Genomic DNA, 20607 nt, shown 5'->3' with positions numbered 1-20607 from the left:
AAATCCACGAAACTTCAATTACTGTAGACAGAAACTGCAGTAACTAGGCGATTTCTAGATAAATTATAGAATCTTCCACAAGACTCTTGTATAGTGTTGGATAAAAGGTCTGTGTTTATCTAGAAAAAGATTGGAAATGAGATAACTCCGTTTTGCAGTTGTGTGTGCTCTATCCTGTCTCTCAACTGACAGTAAAAGTGGGACTTTCAGCTCTTTGCTTAGTTAGCATTCAGTAAATGTTTGCATGCATAAACAAAATAAGATTAAAATGTAATTCTTATGTTTCCATTTTCAGTATCTTTTTTATGTGTTATAATAGCTAGCTACTTAAAGGTACAAATGCATTTTCTCGTGTGTGTGTGTGTGTGTGTGTGTGTGTGTGTGTGTTTGTGTGTGTGTGTTTAACTACAGTACTGATTTAAAACTATAAAAGTCTACTTTGCCTGTTATGTGAAAATATTAGAATTATAAAAAAATCTCCCCTTAAATTTTGAGAACAGAAGCCATTCATGTTTAAATATAAATAAACTTTCACTTTTGGCTCTGTGTTTCACTGGCATTTTGGGGTGTTAAATTTTAGTTGAAATAACACCACCTCTGATTCCTCAAAACAATATTTTCTTCTCCGTTACCAGCATATTTTGTTCAGTCTTTTATAGCCTTTGAGTTGTAGTACACTAGACTGAGCTCCTTGAAGAAAATGGCAGGAATTTTGAGAATTACAAATCTGTTCAAACTCCCAGCAAGTTCTGAGCTGCTCTCCTCTTACGTGGGCTTTGTCTCCACTTCCCATTTTCAGCCTGTCATTGCTCCCTGTCTGAGCTTACTAGTTGGAGATAGTTAATAATGCGGTTTTTTTCAATAGATGGAATTACACATATGTTGATATATATGTGATTTGATATGTATGCTATTTTGTTGTATTGACAACGAGCTTCAAAACTTCATATATCAAATTTTCTGAAGGTGTTAACATCATAGGTATTTTTACGCTTAAAAATGTCGAATATCATGCCAAAAACAGAGCATTTGCGGGAAGTTTTAATTCATTACTTTATTTTGAAGAAAAGTGCTGCTGACTACTTCGGGAAGCTTACGAACATGCTCCATCTCAAGATACTTGTGAACGGTGGTTTAAACACTTTAAAAGTGATGATTTCGACATGAAAAACAGAATGTCCAGGTCAACCAAAAAAGTTTGAAGACCTACAATTACAAGCATTATTGGATGAAGATGCGTGTCAAACTCAACAACAACTTGCAGAAAGATTAAACGTTGCTCAGCAAACAATTTCCAATCGTTTATAAGCAATGGGAAAGATTTTAAAGGAAGGAAAATGGAACATCAACTGAACGAAAGACAAATGGAAAACCTAAAAATCACCAGTAAAATGTTGCTTCAACAACATGAAAGAAAGTCTTTTTTGCATCGAATTGTGACTGGCGATGAAAAGTGGATTTATTTTGAGAATCCCAAACTCACAAAATCATGGGTTGATCCAGGTCAATCATCAACATCGACTGCAAGGCCAAATCGCTTTGGAAAGAAGACAATGCTCTGAGTTTGGTGGCATCAGGAAGGTGTGGTGTATTAGGAGCTTCTAAAACCTGGTAAAACTGTCAATACTGATCGCTACCGACAACAAATAATCAAATTGATTGTGAAACGACCAGAATGTGTCAGAAGACACGGCAAAGTAATTTTGCTTCATGATGACGCACCATCATCACACACTTCAAAACCAGTTAAAGACACGTTAAAAGATCTTGCCTGGGAAGTATTAACCCACCTGCTGTATTCACCAGACCTTGCTCCTTCAGATTACCACTTGTTCCGATCGGTAGCACACGCACTTTCTGAGCAGCACTTCAAAACATACAAAGAAGTGGAAAGTTCGGTCTCTGAATGGTTTGCCTCAAAACAAGAAAAGTTCTATTGGGATAGTATCCACAAATTACCTAAAGATGGGGGAAATGTGTAGCTAGCGATGGACATTACTTTGAATAAAGCACTTTTGATGTTTCTCTTGAAATTATTGTGTTTTCTTTGATTACAAAATCTGCATTATTAACTGGTATACCTAGTACATAATTTTATATACTATCATGATTGTGGTGATACCTTCAAAGGTGTATCTAATGATATGTATCAAATTATATAATTTAATTATGTGTAGTTCACAGAATGCAAATTATACCTCATTAAAACTGTTAAAAATTTTCTTACATGATGCCTACCATCAATAGGTCATTACTTGACTAAGCCCTATGTCTCCAGGAACAGTTGAGATTTGCATTCCTCATTTGTTCTTCTAAGATCCCCTCTTGGCCTGTGTCCCCCATCCTCACTAGTTTGCCCTTGATCTTGTCCCCAGTCTCCCATCATTCTCCATTAATGCCAGAGCCACTCTTTCTGGAAGGGAAAAATCTCATAGTTATAAGCTACAGGTATTCTTTTTTTTTTTTAATCTTCACCCAAGGATATTTTTCCCATTGATATTTAGAGAAAGAGTGGAAGGAAGGGGGGTGGGGTGAGAGGGGAGAGAGAGAAACATTGATGTGAGACACATCAATTGGTTCCTTCTGCACGGTCCCCTATTGGGACCGGGGATCAAACCTGCAGCCCAGGTTCATGCCTTTGGGAATTGAACCAGAGACCTTTCAGTCCACAGGCTGACGCTCTAACCATTGAGCTGAGCCATGCTGGCCAGGGCCGGGTATTATTATTTTTAAAATTTTATTTAATATTTTTATTGATTTCAGGGTGGAAGGGAGAGGGATAGAAGAATCAATGATGAGAGGGAATCATTGATCGGCTGCTTCCTGCATGCCTCCTACTGGGGATTGAGCCCACATCCCGGACATGTGCCCTGACCGGGAATCTAACCGTTACCCCTCCTGATTACTAGGTTGACGCTCAACCACTGAGCCACATTGGCTGGGCTGGGAATTATTCTTAAGTCACTCCTGTGTGCTGGAAGCTGTGGCCAGCAGAGGGATTAACACACACAAGCAGGGTACATTTGAGCCTCTGCTCTCTCCAAGCTCAGAGCCTGATGGGCCACACATGAACATCCACTGTAGGTGTATATTCCCCAAGATTACAGAGGAGTTGACAAATAGATATGTAGGTATTAGTATTAAGTGAAGGTTGGTTAAGCTCAGCAAATTCCAATGAAAAGGTATTAGGTACCCAGTTGATGTTAGGCACTCTGAAAGTGCATCCTATAGACCACAGCATAAGAATTGTCAGAAGTATTGGTTTAATAATTTCCCTCTGAAACAGAGTTTCTGGTGAATGGGCCTGGATATCTGCATTTTAACAAACTCTCTACACCACTGTGTGTCTATACCACTGTAGAGTTACCTAGAATGGTAAGAACCTAGTTGGAAACCAGGGTAGAAGTAAGAGGGCAGTAGAAGTTGATCTTCTGGGCAGTTTGCTTTTGCTCATTTTGCTCCTTGTGTCAACAGAGTTGGAAATGTTTTGGTTATCAGTTAGCATTTTGCTAATGAATCCAGTTATATTCATTTAATAGTTTAGAATTAATAAATTATATATTCAAGTTTTGTAATTTATCTGTTGAGTGAAATTTATGTGCTTTAATTTTAAAGTTTTGATCAAATTTTTCTTTCCCCACAGAACTCAACAAAAATCCAGTGGAAGGCTTTTCAGCAGGTTTAATAGATGACAATGATCTCTACCGATGGGAAGTCCTTATTATTGGTCCTCCAGATACACTTTAGTAAGTATAATGAAACTGACATCAAAGTGGAACTCCTTTAATTAATTGAAATATAAACTATTTTGGCAAACTGAAATGAACTTATTTCTTAAAAAGCAGATGAAATGGCTGTATTTAGTATCATTTGTATAGAATGATCTGTCTAGGGTTTTTGTATCCTGCTGAAACTGTCTAAAACTTGTTGCTTTCTTAAATATATGAGTTTCAGAAATTTAGATATTCTTGATCCCTGGGATAAATTTATTATAGAGAAGCTATCTTTAAGATGAGGTTACATATAAATAATATTTTTTTTTACTTGTATTACAGAAATTGGATTGGTTTTGTCAGAATAGAGAAGGATATTCTTTATTGAAATGTTTCTCCTTCTTCCTTCCCTTGTGCTTACTGTGCCTTGCCTCCAAAGGGAACATTATAATTTTAAAGTTAAGGATTTATAATTTTTAACATTTTATCAGTTTAATGAAAGCATACTATTAATCTGGGAGATTTCATACAGAGCAGAGTGTACACAAAAGTGTCTTAAGCAGGCTGGAAAGAACTTTTAAGAACATCAATTTCAGCGGTTCTCTAATTGGGTTCTCACAGAATATTGGCTAGAACCAAGGTGTTCTCGCTCTAAAATGAACTCACAGTCATCTTTTCCCAATTTGTAAATGTGACTGGTACAGTTAATCATTTTTCATTAACCACTTACTAACTGATGTAAAGATGGACAACAGAATGTGCTGCTATCAAAGAGCAATAGAAAAAGAGAGATGGAATATCTTTTTTTAAAAAATATATATTTTATTGATTTTTTACAGAGAGGAAGAGAGAGAGATAGACAGTTAGAAACATCGATGAGAGAGAAACATCGATCAGCTGCCTCTTGCACACCCCCCACTGGGGATGTGCCCGCAACCAAGGTACATGCCCCTGACCAGAATCGAACCTGGGACCCTTGAGTCCGCAGGCCGACGCTCTATCCACTGAGCCAAACCGGTTTCGGCGAGATGGAATTTCTTAAATATTTTATGTAATACATTTCTAGATTTGAAGGCTACAGTTTTATTTTCTGCCCCAAGTGTTTATATATAGACTAACTTAAACTTACTAATATTTAATGTTCTGTAAGAGGGGTCATGACTACCTTGTACCTGACTGGTACCAGTTCCATATTTTTATATAAGTTGAGGTATTGGAAGAAAATGCAGTGACCTTCTCACAGACATACAACTGAGAGACAGTAGGGACAAATCTAGATCTGAGTCTCTTGGGGGACTAACTACACTTCCTCACTTAGCCATGGTCCTTGGTGGTACTAAGGAAAGGATTTGGATGCATCACACATTTTTTTCTCATGGTCAAGTAGTGTCCTTTTATTTTATTTATTTAAATGTATTTTATTGATTTTTTAAATTTTTTTTTTTTTAGAGAGGAAGGGAGAGAGATAAAGTTAGAAACATCGATCAGCTGCCTCCTGCACACCTCCTACTGGGGATGTGCCTGCAACCAAGGTACATGCCCTTGACCAGAATCGAACCTGGGACCCTTCAGTCCACAGGCCGACACTCTATCCACTGAGCCAAATGGGTTAGGGCAAGTAGTGTCATTTTAGGTGTACTAAGATGGTAACCCCTTTTCACCTCACAAAATACATGATGGAAAAGAAAACTCAGCTACTTCTCTGTCGACTGGTATATGACATACAGTCTGGAACTATAGTGTGGATTTTTGTGTGTGTTTTTTTTTTTTTTTTTTTTTTTTTTTTTTTGTCATATGTATTGTCAATCAAAATTTTTGCTGGTATATTTCCCAGAGGAATGTTTGCATTGGTAAATGTTGCAAATTTAAAGAACTCAGTTTACAATAACCACCATGTTAGCTTGCTAGATAACAGTAGCCATTGAAAACATCCTGGATGTAGTCCCCCACAGTCTTGTTACTATTTGAAAGCTAATTTCTTTTTCTTATTCTTTTTTTAATCCTTACCCAAGGATATTCCCCCCCCCCTCTTTTTTTTTTAAGAGAGTGGAAGAGAGGGGGAGAGACAGAGAAAGAGAAATATCAATGTGAGAGAGACACATTGATTGGTTGCCTTCCCGCACATGCCCTTGACCAGAATTGAACCTGGGATCCTTCAGTCCTTGGGCCAACACTATCCACTGAGCCAAACCAGCGAGGGCTGAAAGCTCATTTCTTAACCAAATTTTATACAGAAAACTATACATATAATCTGGTTTATGAGCTTGATGAAATTCAGGTCTTTTCTAGATTTTGTAATCAAAACACATTGCATGAAGGTTTACACAGCAATATTTCAGTGATAGAATCTTGTTACTCTTAGAGTTAATATGAAATAATGAGAGAAATTCCTCTAAACTGATGTTTTCTATATAGAGCAGGGGTGGGGAACCTTTTTCCTACCAAGGGCCATTTGGATATCCTACCTAATAATAGACAAATATGCAAATTGACCGTACCTTTGCCATGCCCGCGATTGGCCAGGAGGCGCGGGGGGGCGGGACTCGGGGTGGCCGGGGTGGCCGATTGGGCCGGCGGGATGCTCGAGCTCAGCGTCTGCGCCATGGCTGTGCTGCGGCACAGAAGGGGCCTCTGGGGCAGCGAGCTCACGTCCCACCGCGGACCATCAAAAGTGGGGGAGCTGGGTGCCTGTCTGCTGGTGCACCAGGCCTTTCAGAAGCCTCCGCCGCACTGGAGGCTTCTGAAAGGTCTGGTGCACCAGCAGACAGGCACCCAGCTCCCCCGTGATCAAAAGCGAAAGCGTGTAGGGGACCCTACACGTGCATGATTCAATCATGCACTGGGCCTCTAGTTTATAACATAATTGTAGGCCATACAAAATTATCAACTTAAAAATTAGCCTGCTATATTTGTCAAACATTTAATTTAAAGTCTTGGCAGGGCCTTACCAAATGATTTCTCGGGTCTTAATATGGCCAACATGCTGTACTTCTCCAACCCTGATATAGAGGCTTGGTTAGGCATCTAGACTTGAGCTCCATCTCTAAGGACCTCACAGAATTCTTTTTTCATGCAGTTGTCTCTGAATATTATTAGCTGGTCCATGTATTTTGTGTACTTTTAGTTTCACCAAAGAGAACCTCTTTTTTTTTTTTTTAAATATATTTTATTGATTTTTTACAGAGAGGAAGAGAGGGATAGAGAGCTAGAAACATCGATGAGAGAGAAACATCGATCAGTTGCCTCTTGCACACCCCCTACTGGGGATGTGCCCGCAACCAAGGTATATGCCCTTGACCGGAATCGAACCTGGGACCCTTCAGTCTGCAGGCCAACGCTCTATCCACTGAGCCAAACCGGTTTCGGCGAGAACCTCTTTAATACTTATTGTACTATACACACCATTATTTCCACCAATACAAACCTATTTCTGGCCTTCAATATACATTTAAAAAGTGCTGGCTGTTTGATACGAAATGTGCATAGCAGAAACATTTGTGGTAGCTCCTTTGGAGTATGAACCTACTGATGAGACTGTTGATGGCCACTTCCACACTGTCCTATCCTGATGAGAGCACTGGCAGCCTGGGCTATATAATTTGACCTCAGTGCCATGCGTATTTGAGCATCCTGTGAGTAATGAAGCCTTAATGCAGTTGACAGACATAATAATCATCCAAAATTACCTGGATCTGATTTCTTTTTATTAATGATCTTTTTTAAAATTCATGTACTGGAAGTTATAAAATTGTTTTTACCGTAAAGCCCTCAAAAAAGAGGTTTAAGATAAATTAAGTTTAGGCTATCCCTTTTGGCAATGTCCTACTTTGAATGGTTGTAAAAATAAAGCATTATACTGGCATTTACACTACTTATTTATTTAGTGCTCAGATTTTTTTTTTGTGAGTACTCTTTATGTCAGATGGGAACATGACCTTGAATTAGTTAGTTAATAGTCACTGTTCCCAAAGAGGTTATACTTTAGTTGACAAAACAGATCATTGCATAGTCATTTAATACACTTTGGTGCTAGGTATGGTGCAGATAGGCATTGGGTATTATGAGAAGTCATTGGGAACATGGCAGGTTTTGAATGTGCCAGGAACTTTTCTCAGAGGAAAAGATGTCTAAAATGGGAAATGAAGAGTTAGTAACTGTATTAGTTACCAGGCTTTTTGGCTACAAGTAACAGAAATCTGATTTTAACTGGCTTAGAATACTTTGAATAATTTGTTGTCCCAACACAAAATGGTTACAGCAGTTTCGAGCATTTGAGAATATCACCCAAGGAAATAAGAGAAGGTAGTTTCTTCAGTAGACTCTGCTTCTTGTGTTATTGTCAGAATTGAGTGGCTTGCTCATTCTTTAACCAGTAACTGGCAATATGAATGAGATTGCCACATCAGGTTTAGATTAATTATTCTTGGATGGAAGAGATTTGGGACTGTCAACAGCAAGGTAAAAATTAACTAGACAGATATTCTGGCAATAACAGTGAGTGGTAGGGGTAAATTGAAGGGAGCTAGGGATTAAGCATTTCATAGGGAAAACTGTATACATAGGGCCTAGAAGAAAGGGATGGAATAAGGATATGGAAACTGAGTAAAATGATTATAAAGAATTTTAAGAAATGAGGTTGGGTAGGGATTAGAAGGCTAGATGAAATTTAAAAATACTATTAAGAGTTTGAATTTGTTTTTTGTCCTAAGGACAAAGCCCAGCCATTGAGAAATTTTGCATTAGGAGGTGCCAGTTAAATTTATATTTAAAAATGTGCTTTGAATTACTAAGTATTATAATTTTGGGATTATGGGTTTTATTTTATTTTTATTATTATTTTTTTATTTTATTTTATTTTATTTTTATTTTTTTAAAAATATATTTTATTGATTTCTTCACAGAGAGGAAGAGAGAGGGATAGAGACTTAGAAACATCGATGAGAGAGAAACATCGATCAGCTGCCTCTTGCACACCCCCTACTGGGGATGTGCCCGCAACCAAGGTACATGCCCTTGACTGGAATCGAACCTGGGACCTTCCAGTCCGCAGACCGACGCTCTATCCACTGAGCCAAACTGGTTTTGGCTATTTTTCCTGTTTACTTGTATTTCTGCAACAACAATATGCTTTTAACCATGTTATTTAAAAAATTTGTCTATAACATAAACATGTTATAGACAAATTTTAACCTAAATATGTTATAGACAAATTTTGAGGAGTTTGAGGGCTTCTTGTGGCTGCTTGAAGTAGGGAGATCAGCAGTCTTTGTTTAGAGGATAGAGAAAGAGCATATGTGCCTAGGATAGGACACTGAGAAAGCAGAGGAAATTAGCCAGGAAAGGTATAAGGAGAGGAAAGGTTTTATAGAAGTAAGCTTTCTAAAATTCTACTAAAAATCAAGAATCAAAAATTAGGTATGTAATAGTGTTTATTTACTTAGCAGCAAGGAGATTATGGGTGTTCTTTTTAAAAATATATATATTTGTATTGATTTCAGAGAGGAAGGGAGGAGAGAGAGAGAAACATCAGTGATGAGAGAGAATCATTGATTGACTACCTCATACACACCCTACACTCGGGACCATGCCCCCAACCTGGAAATATACCCTGACCAGGAATTGAACGGGCATGGTGTTCTTGTAGTTACTTCAGTGGAGTGAAGAGGGTAGGAATCATTCTGTTGTTTGAGGAGTGATTTGGAAGTGAAAACATAGACCTTGAGTATAAATAACTGCCTAGGAAGAGAAACAGAGGTTGACAATGGGGGTCAGGGTGGCAGGGATATAGGGTTGAAAGTAAGTTAATGTGGTCTTAGATGGTACCTAGACCTAAGTGATTAATTTACCACTTAATGATTAGATAGTTTATCCTATATAATAAAAGCCTAATATGCAAATTGTCCCCTTGGGTGGTCATTCGACCGAGAGTTCAACCGCTTGCTATGATGTGCGCTGACCACCAGGGGGCGGCGCAGAACATGGCGGGCGTCAGCGATACACTGCGACCTCTCGCCGGCTATCGGGGCGAGAGTGACAGGGATGGAGATGCAGTGCTACCCTCCCCCAGGATGCCAGGGCTTGCGCGCAGGTGCCCTGAGCACCGCTTGCGAGGAGTCGGGCTGCAGCCACTGGACCACAGGGGTCGGTCAGGCTCCCGTGGGTTTGCTCAGGAGCCAGTCTGCGAGGCTGGCCGGGAGAGAGTGCGCTGCCCACCTGGCTTCCGTGTGGCACCGCTCGGCCGCCCAGAGGGCGCCGCTGCACCCTGTCCCATGGCATCCAGCCACACTCACTGCATCTCCGCCTGGGGACTCGGCCTGCAGAGGTCAGCTGGGACCTGCCCTTCCACGCCAGACTCTCATGTTTCGATTGCTGGCCAGGCCTAGGGACCGCACTGGGTCTCTAGTGTAATAATAGAAGAATAGGGTACTAAAATGTTTTAAAAGCTGGTGTGATATTTCATGGTGGCAACATTAGCCTTCATTTAGTCACTAGAGGGCAGTCCATACTCTTTACAATCTATGTAATGAACTGGTATACTTATGCATTACTTTATTTGAAACTAATAGTTGCCATGAGTATTAATTTAGCCATTATATTTATCTTTACACAGTCTTGAATCTTTATTACTTCTCTGTCTATTAATCTTTCTAGTGCTGTTAAGAATCAATTCTTGAGGCTGTCTTTATGAAAGAGATTCTGAAACTTGTATGATATACCTATTGTTTTTATACAACTGATTATCAAGTAGTGGATAGCTACTCATATCCAGAGAAATGAAAAATTCAGGTAGCAATGGCAGTGGGTTTTTAAGGAAAATCTCAAACACCTGGATAGCACTGTGTAAATATATGTTTAAATTTATATTGGTAAATGGTGAATGTACAACTTCTTTTTATCTCTTACTCTCTTTTTCTTTCATCAGTAATGGCTACTCTGTTCAAGTTGTGTGCTGCTTTGTTTCTTACTACTGGCGATGAAAAATGGGAGAATCTTAAGATTATATGTATTTTGTAGTGTTGTTGTTTTTTTAAAGTATATTTTACTGATTTTAGAGAGGAAAGGAGAGGGAAAGAGAGATAGAAGCATCAATGATGAGAGAGAATCATTGATCGGATGACTCCTACATGCCCCCACTGGGGATCAAGCCTACAACCCAGGCATGTGCCCTTACTGGGAATCGAACTGTGACCCCCTGGTTCATAGGTCAACGCTCAACCACTGAGCCACACTGCTGGGCTGTATTTTGTAGTATTGCCTTACCTTGAGACGATATAGAAAATAAAGAGTTAGCTAACCAAACTCTGATTAATATTCTTTTACAGTAACAAAATTTTTTTATACTTTTAAGACATACAGTCACAAGCCATATGTTCTGTAATGAATTTTTAGAGGGAATGAATCTCGTACACGTATTCCTCAGAAATTGATGGATCACTGGCTATGCCATACCATTTATCATTCAGTGCTTAAGAACATGGGCTTTTGGACTAACTTTGTTTAGTTCCCTGACTCTACCATTTTTATTAGTTGTGTGATTGAACAATTACTTAAACATTGTCTTAGCAGTTTTATTTCTAGGATAGAATCCCTGTGCCTAGGAAGTGTTTGAATTGTTCAGTGTTATGTTGCTTGCAGTAGCAAAATAATTGGAAGCAATCAGATGTCTTATAATTGTAATGGATAAACTGTGGAATGTGGCAGATAAAATAAATGAACAAGAGACAAGTATCAAGATGAGTACAATATTTAGCAAAATTTCATATGACAGCATACAGTTTATCATTTTATGATAGGGATTGCGAAGTAAGTATGGCAGAATGGTAGGATCTGACAAAGCCGAATGATAGGATCTCTGATCCTTGTAAGATTTTTATAATTTAATACAAAAACAGTAAGATAGGCGTCATAGAAGAAACTTGAACTAGGCCTAGGTTTCTCAACCTTTTCAAATGGGGAACTCTCGGTTGCATACCTTCAAAAAAATTATTTTTAATTGATTTCAGAGGGAGGGAGAGAGATAGACAAACATCAATGATGAGAGAGAATCATTGATCAGTTGCCTCCTCCACGTCTCCTACTGGGGATCAAGCCCTCAACCCGGGCATGTGTCCTGACCGGAATTGAACCTTAACCTATTGATTCATGGGTTGATGCTCAACCACTGAGCCACACTGGCTGGACTATACACTTCTTTTTAATATCATGCCAATAATATCTGTAATGAAGATAATATATAATGGAAGAGAAGATATTTTTAATTCATTGATGCTTTTAATAATCTTTGAATTTGCTCATCACTGTAGCATCCCTGTATAGTTGAAAAACAGTGAACATGTGACATGTTAATATTTATTCTACAACTAGAGGCCTGATGCACGAAATTCGTGCATGGGGCGGGGGGGGGGTGTTCCTCAGCCCAGCCTGCACCCTCTCCAATCTGGGATCCCTCTCACAATCCAGGACTGCTGGCTCCCAACCACTCGCCTGCCTCTGCCTGATTGCCGCTAAGTGCTTCTGCCTGCCAGCCTGATCACCCCCTAACCACTCCCCTGCCAGCCTGATCACCCCCTAACCACTCCCCAGTCAGCCCGATTGCCCCTAACTGCCCTCCCCTGCCGGCCTGGTCACCCCTAACTGCCCTCCTCTGCTTGCCCAGTCACCCCTAACTGCCCTCCCTGCTGGCCTGATCTCCCACAACTGCCCTCCCCTGCTGACCTGGTCTCCCCCAACTGCCCTCCTCTGCTGGCTCGGTCACCCCTAACTGCCCTCCCTGCTGGCCTGATTGCCCACAACTGCCCTCCCCTGCAGGCCTGGTCCCCCCAACTGCCCTACCCTGCAGTCCTGATCTCCCCCAACTGCCCTCCTATGCCAGCCTGGTCACCTCCAACTGCCCTCCTCTGCTAGCCTGGTCACCCCTAACTGCCCACAACTGCCCTCCCCTGCAGGCCATCTTGTGGCAGCCATCTTGTGTCCACATGGGGGCAGCCATCTTTGACCACATGGGGCGTCTATCTTGTGTCTTGGAGTGATGTCAATTTGCATATTACTCTTTTATTAGATAGGATGATTTGTATCCTGTGAGTCTTTTGAGTTCCTCTTTGATAATTTAGCTGTTCACTAGAAGTTTGCACCCACAAATGGGGACTACTGAGCAAGACTTTTAAAAAAAAAAACAGACACAAAAAATGTTCATAGGTAAAGGAGACGTTAAGGAATCCACCTATAGGAGAAAAACTATAAGGGATAGCATGGTTGGTTCAGGATTGGTGAGGGCATGGCAGACAGAGTTAAAAAAAATCTGCGCATTAAATGTTTTAGGATAATCCTGTTAAATTAGAGTTGATTGAAAATAATGAGACTAGGTAATTTTTTATGATAGGAATTCCAATCAGCTAATAGAAAGCTTTTAAGAGGATCTAACCAATCAAAATGTAAGGAAAAGCTAACTGAATATTGAGGATTAGCCTCATCAGTAGAATAAAGTGCTTGGGCTTTGTGGCAATGATTCTTGGTGTTTTCTGTAATTATGACTTTCAAACTTTTTTTTTTAACACCACAACCCATAATCAGGAATAATTTACATCGTGACCCAATGTATACTTAGGTGTATACATTAGTGTCTTAATGAATAGAAGCATGTATGTAGATTATATAACTGAAACAAATTACTTGTGATAAGCACCTTTGTTTTCTATTCTATTTTTATTTATTTAAGAAGAAAACTGGTTAGTTACTCACTTAAATGGTTTATATCCCCAGCTTGAAAAACTAAATATAATTATGTTCTAAGACCAGTTTTGGCACTGTCTTATACAGTTGGGGTAACATAGGATGAGAAAATAGACGTATCTCTTGATCAGTGTAATGCATTCTTCACGACACTCTAGTTTCCATTTTTCTCATCTTCAGGTTTTTCCCCCCTTCAGTACATAATCTTACAAATTATGAAAATTAAGGCCAGCAAGGCAGGCATAACATTTATCATTTTTCTTCCTTTCTGCCTCTGGATATCTATCTGTACTGCATTCTCTCTGTTTTTTTTTCCTGTACAGAAGGAAAAGATGTTTTTTGTTGTTGTTGTTAGGCACTTATTCTACTTTATTTATTCTTTTTTTAGTCTTTCTGCCATTTACGTAAAAAAAAAATTGCCACCCCCCTCTTTTAAAGCCTTTCATTTGTATTATTTCTCATCTTCTTCTTTTTAAAAAGTCATTAGTAGGAATATTGTTTCCATTGATTTTTAGAGAGTGAAAGGGTGAGAGTTGGAGGGGGTGGGGAGAACAGAGACACTGATGTGAGAGAAACACACATCAGTTGGTTACTTCCCACATGTGGGATTGAACCTGCAACCCAGGTATGTGCTCTTGACCTGGAATGGACCCCTCGACCCTTTGGTGCTTGGGCTGACACTCTAACCACTGAGCAACGCCATCCAGGGCAAGTTATCATCTTCTTTAACCGTTAAACTCAAATTATCCTGTTTGTTATGCTTGTGTTTTACCATTTTATTCTTTCTTTCTGCCTTGTCTTATTGCTTTTACCAAAATTATATTATTAAGGTTACTTTTTATACTTGGAGTCCAGTGAATGGCATTTGCTAAGTGTTCAGGACTACTTGGTAGTAATGATCTATCTCTCTTTTATTACCCTCTCCCCAGTTTTGCTTTTATGATCAGAGAAAGGTGATAAAAATGAATACTTGCTGTGGTTAAAAAGTGAAGCTCTACTGAAATGTCCAAAACAGAAAGTAAAAGATTGCATAATCCTATGCTCCGGAGTTAACCATTGTTAATGTATTTATGTCATGTTTCATATAAACATACCCCCATATTTTATCTTTTAAAGACAGATGGGTTTATCCAGTAGATATTTGTGTTTTTTTAAACTTAATAATAGATTTCTCATATTATTCCAATACTTATTACTGATTTTTTTTGTATTTTCCTCTGCCACTAGAATGGTAAGTGCCATGAAACCAGAGCTCTCGAATGTCTTGCTCTGTTATATCCTTTTACATAGAATAGTGTCTCGCACAAGTAGATAACCCATGTATATTTGTTCTGTGAATGAAAACCATTTAATGAGCTGAGAATTCTATTTCTCACTGATATAAAACAAACACAATCACATAATGGTATGTATATTGAACAGTAAAAGAATTTGATATGTGAATTGCTGTTGCAGCAAATTGGTCAATGTAATAAAGGGACATGGTGGCTTGTTAAAATTGGGTAGTCAAGTAAAATCTTTCTCAAGAGGTAACATTTAAACTGAGTTTTGAATGACAAGGAGAAACTGGTATTTCAAACAGAAGAGACAGGTGGTACCAAGGACACAAGGCAGGACTTAGTCATTTTTGCCCTGTAAGGTTGACTTCATCTCATTGTTTTTTATTGTTAACATATAAAACTCATTTTATTGTTCTAAAAATTCTTCAAGAACATTTGCTAAGTAAATGTCAGTGCTCTGGAACTGCACTAATACAGCAGTCACTGGCCAAATGTGGCTATTAATATTAAATAAAATTTAAAATTCAGTTCCTTTGTTTCACTAGCCATATTTCAAGTGGCAGGTGGCTACCATATTGGACTACACAAATATAGAACATCTCCAATGTGTAGAATGTTCTATTGCACAGGACTGCTTTGGAAAGTCACTAAAATATAAATTACTTGAGTGGCTGTATGCTTTGTTCATTGATATACTCCTAGTGTCTGACACATCATTTGTTAAATGATGAGATAAGTGGATGAATGAATAGAAGGTCAATGCATTTCTTCCCAGACAAGGAACAAAAAAAAATGTGCATAAAGTCTGAGCTGAGAAGGAGCTTATTGTGTTTGAAAAATGGAAAGAAAACTGGCTCGAACAGAAAAAAGAGTGATGATTTGAGATCAACATAGAAATTTGGCAAATTGACCCTAAGGCAATGTTAAACCTTCTAAATTTTGTTTTAAGTGCAGTGGAATTAATAGAAAATTTTGTAGCACAGCAATAATGTGATCTGATTTGGATGTCTTTTTTGAGCTATTTGTTTTACTAGTTTTTTGAGAGTTTAAGAAGGTGGTGTAGGTATGACAGTTTTTAAACCTGGTTATTTATAGAGTAAGTAAACTGTCTGCTTGAAATCTAGATTATTCATTTATTTATGCTGTCAACCCTTGTTTTTATGTTTGTTTTAATAATTGTTTACTTATAAGCAGGAACTTATTGACAAGAACTTGTTTATGTTTTTGTTTTCCAGTGAAGGCGGTGTTTTTAAGGCTCATCTCACTTTCCCAAAAGATTATCCCCTCCGGCCTCCTAAAATGAAATTCATTACAGAAATCTGGCATCCAAATGGTAAGTTTATCTATTTTTACTTTTACATTTACAAATACAATGGCCGGTCACTGAAGTTTTCAAGTTCAGTAAGAAAGATATAGTTCTCAGTGAAATTGCTTTGGAATTTTTGTACTAAGTTCATTGTATTTGTTATGCACATGGCCATGCGTTAGATTCTTTAGGTGAGAAGGAGCAACAGAGATCATATGGAAAAATGGTTTTTTTACTTAGTTTTCAGCTCTTTTAAGTCTCAAGATGTTCCAAACTAGAGGCAAGTTTGGTGGGTGATACGATGATACTCAGCTTAATAGAACTCTTAAAATTGAAGAGATAATTTCCAAGGCATTAGGTGACTCGTTGGCTATTACAAAGAGCACAAAAGTAATTAAACCTGGATTGTGTAGTTACTTTTTCTCTTCTTAGCTCTTAGGCTTTTTAAAATATATTCTTTTTTTTTTTTTAATTTCTTTATTGATTAAGGTATCACATATTTGTCCTCATGCCCCCATTCCCATCCCACCCCCCTCCCCACGCATGCCCCCACCCCCCTGTTGTCCTTAACCACTGGTTAGGCTCATATGCATGCACACAAGTCCTTTGGTTGATCTCTCCCCTTTACCCCCACCCTCCCCTACCCTCCCTCTGAGGCCCGACAGTCTGATCCATGCCTCCTTGTTTCTGGGTCTGTTCTTGTTCATTAGTCTATGTTGTTCATTATTTCCCCTAGATGAGTGAGATCATGTGCTATTAGAAATATACTTATAAGAACCAAATGTGAGACAAGCAATAATGGTTATGCTGACAGGCAAATGAATCAGTCTGTAGTGAGTTTCTTTCTGGGCCAACAGTTCTTTTGAGACCCAATTTCAGTGTCAAACAATTCCTTATGTGTGCATGTCAGCAATGACATTTCAGTTCTGGATGGTGGACAAATGGTGGTAATGCAGGTCCGACTCTCTCTGGTTTGGTCCTGGGCAACCTGCAGTGACGCACAGCTGCTGACTGCTAGTATGGCAAGGGGACGTCGGCGTCTTCCATCTCTGGACTGTTTCTCTTCTGTCTTCATGTCTGGAGTAGTCCTGTCGATTCCTCTCTGTTGCTGGAATCCACATGGTCTCGGAGTTGTTTTCTGAAAGTATACAATCATATTCTCGACCAAAAGTTAATAAAGGAATATTTTCTATAAATTTGACTTGGGATCCTATTTCATTTTTTGCCCAAATGATTTTCCTCTGGCTTGTTTTGACACCTCGTGTGTTTTTCATGGGTGTCTTGTTTTTAGCCTTACAATTAATTTTCTAAAGTATTAATTTTCTAGATGTAATTTACTTACAGGTTATTTTTCCTTACATGATATTCTTCTACTATCCCCCCTTTCTTGATTTAAATATTAGGAGGCTTTTGAAAATTTTATAATGTAGTCTTGATGGCTTTTAAATTTTAATTTTTTGCACTATAATATTACTGTTTTAGGTTCATTACATGGTGCGCAATTTTATCATGAGATGAACTACCAATAAAAATTTTAGTTAACACTTTAGGAACACCTTTTTGTCCAGTACAATTAATTTTTCTAGCATATTCGCTTGTTTCAACTAGCCAAATAAATTTGCCTGAAAACTTGACTACTATTTTACTGTCAAATTTATTACTCTAACAACAATCTTATTTTACCTTGTAAATATTGGTGGAAGGAATTATTTGCCTTCTTGAGTAGGTCCTGAGCATTCCTGGTGGTACGCTGGATTTAGATATCATAAACCCACTTTCCCACACCATGGGTACAAGACAACTCAAGCAATTCTTGTTGGAGTGAGAGGGCAGCTGCTGTCGGCCAAGTCTCTGTCAGTCACCTGGGTCCTGATCTGAGCTGGGCATGGAAAGCACGAAGCAGCCATGGGGGCAGGAGACCTCCCTCAGAAGGGGCTAGGGTTCAGGCCCCTGCAATGAACCCTAGGGTTGTGGGGGTGAGGTTCTGTGCCCCACCTCTGTTGACCCCCAAGTTCTCTCCTGATGGCCCCACTGCGACTGCCTGTCTTAGGTTGTTCCTTCCCTGAGGAATCTTACCCGTCTCTGGCTAACCAGCCATCCTACGGAGCCAAGCAGGGTGATGTGAGGTTCAGTTTTGTCTCCTTGGTAGCCTATGCCCCCGTGGCCTCCATGCCCAGCACCTGCCTTGGGATCCCCTCGCCTGCTGGCGGGGCCCCAGCACTGATCACATATCTTGGGGAACCCGGGTTTAAACTATATTTTTAGTTATAAAACAGGGAATGGCCCTAGCTGGTTTGGCTCGATTCCGGTCAAGGGCATGTACCTTGGTTGCGGGCACATCCCCAGTAGGAGGTGTGCAGGAGGTCCCAGGTTCGATTCCGGTCAAGGGCATGTACCTTGGTTGCGGGCACATCCCCAGTAGGAGGTGTGCAGGAGGCAGCTGATCGATGTTTCTCTCTCATCGATGTTTCTAACTCTTAAAACAGGGAATGTCCTACCTATTTCTTTTTTTTTTTTTAAAGTATATTTTTATTGATTTCAGAGAGGAAGGGAGAGGGAGAGAGAGATAGAAACATCAATGATGAGAGATAATCATTGATCGGCTGCCTCCTGCACGCCCCCCTATTGGGGATTGAGTTGCAACCCAGGCATGTGCCCATGACTGGAATCGAACCAGGGACCCTTCAGTCCTCAGGATGACGCTCTATCCACTGAGCCAAACCAGCTAGAGCTGTCCTATCTATTTCATAAGGCAACTGAGGGCTTCAAATGAGGTAAAATAGTGTATGTTTTAACCTTTGGAAAGCATCCCAGTACTGCTGTTTGTGGAATGGAGACATTGACTTTTTTACCCAAAGATGTGCTACCATTTAAAATCCACCTTGTAAACCAAAGGTTAGGCTAGATAAGTTATGTTTATTATGCACAGTCTCCTTGAACTTTTGGCCTTGTTTTGTATGAGCTTGCAAGGATTTGTTTTCTAAGTATATTGACTTACCAGTATTTTGTAATCAGCTGTCTTTTTATACTACTACACTAATCTGCATTTTGTTTCTCCTAGTCAAGGTTTTTTCAGTTGCAAGGAAGAAAAACCCTTATTTATTAGTTTAAACAAAATCAAGTGAGAGAGTATGGATTATTGAGTAAATTAAGGCATTATTGCATGGATAGAGAGTATATATTAGAACCTAGTGGCTTGCAAAACAAATGGGTCTTATGAGAAACTAGAACTGGCAAATGGCAAACTATTGGGAACCAAGGGAACTACCATATTTCATAGCATCTGAAATAGCAGTGATTACAAAAGGCATGTAGCTGAAACTGGTTTGGCTCAGTGGATAGAGCGTCGGTCTGCGGACTGAGGGGTCCCAGGTTCGATTCCAGTCAAGGGCATATGCATTGGTTGCGGGCACGTCCCCAGTGGGGGATGTGCAGGAGGCAGCTGGTCGATGTTTCTCTCTCATCGACGTTTCTAGCTCTCTATCCCTCTCCCTTCCTCTCTGTAAAAAAATCAATAAAATATATTTATAAAAAAACAAAAACAAAACAAAAACAAAAGGCATGTAATTACTTTTGTTCAGAAGGGAGAAAAATATCTAACAATTTATTTGTGGAAAAATGCATTAACAATAGTCCTACATGAAGTATGGATACATGAATTAATGACATTCACCTCTTGTTTCTTTGAAATTTCTTTTCATCTCTTCCTGGGCTTTTGGTAGGTTTTTTGTGCTTCACTTGAATTATTTGATGTGTAATATCAGCCTGTTTGCACCTATTTTCTAAAGAAGATGTGACTAAGCTTCTCACTGTTGGCTACACCAGACTAGCTATAGAATTCTAGGTAGAGCCTCTTTAAGCCTTACTTTCTCTATCTGTGAGAATTAAACGAGAGCACATATGTACGCAGTAAGTGGCACTTCTCTTCTGTTACGAGGAAGGATAGCAGTGGCCTAGGTAATATAAGAGGAAAGCTGAGGGAACAAGTGTTTTCTTGTGTGTGTGTTTCTTCTTAAAGTTGAAAAGACTTTTTTTTTTTACCCACAGTGCCCTTTACTTATTAAAAAAAGAATTATATATATATATATATTTCAGAGAGTAAGGGAGAGAGAGAGAGAGAAACATAAATGATGAGAAAGAGTCACTGATTGGCTGCCTCCTGCAGGTCCCCTACTAGGTAGTGAAATAATTAAAACTTATGAAGAAAGGATACCTAAGGAGGTGAGGGGCAATGATGGCAAGGGAAGAGTGAAAAGTCAGTTTGAAATAGGAATGAGAGGAAAAGCGAGCATCTGAGCATCTGTTAGGTACTGGAGATATAAAGATGATTAATGCGTTATGGTCTCTTTCTATAAGGATATTATGGTCTATATAAGGCAAAGGTAGACATGTAGACTTAATGGTGAAACTGAAGGATGATAGTGATGTGTAGTTATAAAGGTGTGTTGGTAGCATAGAAGAGGAAGTTAGAGAATATGAATTTTTATTTTGTTTATTTTTATATATGTTTTTAAATATTTTTATTGATTTCAGAGAGGAAGGGAGAGGGAGAGAGAGAAAAGAAACATCACTGATGAGA

At 39.1% G+C, this 20607-nt stretch overlaps 1 protein-coding gene across 1 annotated transcript in view; it reads left to right on the top strand.

Moving 5' to 3' along the window:
- Nucleotides 1-20607, top strand: part of UBE2G1 (ubiquitin conjugating enzyme E2 G1) — a 111130-nt gene that overhangs the window by 77324 nt on the left and 13199 nt on the right. Inside the window, exons 2-3 of the mRNA XM_079799077.1 lie at nt 3644-3746; nt 15958-16055. Of these exons, the coding sequence (XP_079655203.1) occupies nt 3644-3746; nt 15958-16055 (201 nt within the window). The remainder of the gene's footprint in view (nt 1-3643; nt 3747-15957; nt 16056-20607) is intronic.

This window comes from Cnephaeus nilssonii (genome assembly GCF_951640355.1).
Source record: "Cnephaeus nilssonii genome assembly, chromosome: 19".
NCBI lineage: Eukaryota > Metazoa > Chordata > Mammalia > Chiroptera > Vespertilionidae > Cnephaeus > Cnephaeus nilssonii.
Note: the sequence above shows the minus strand (reverse complement) of the source record. Positions and strands in the feature narration are given on the sequence as shown.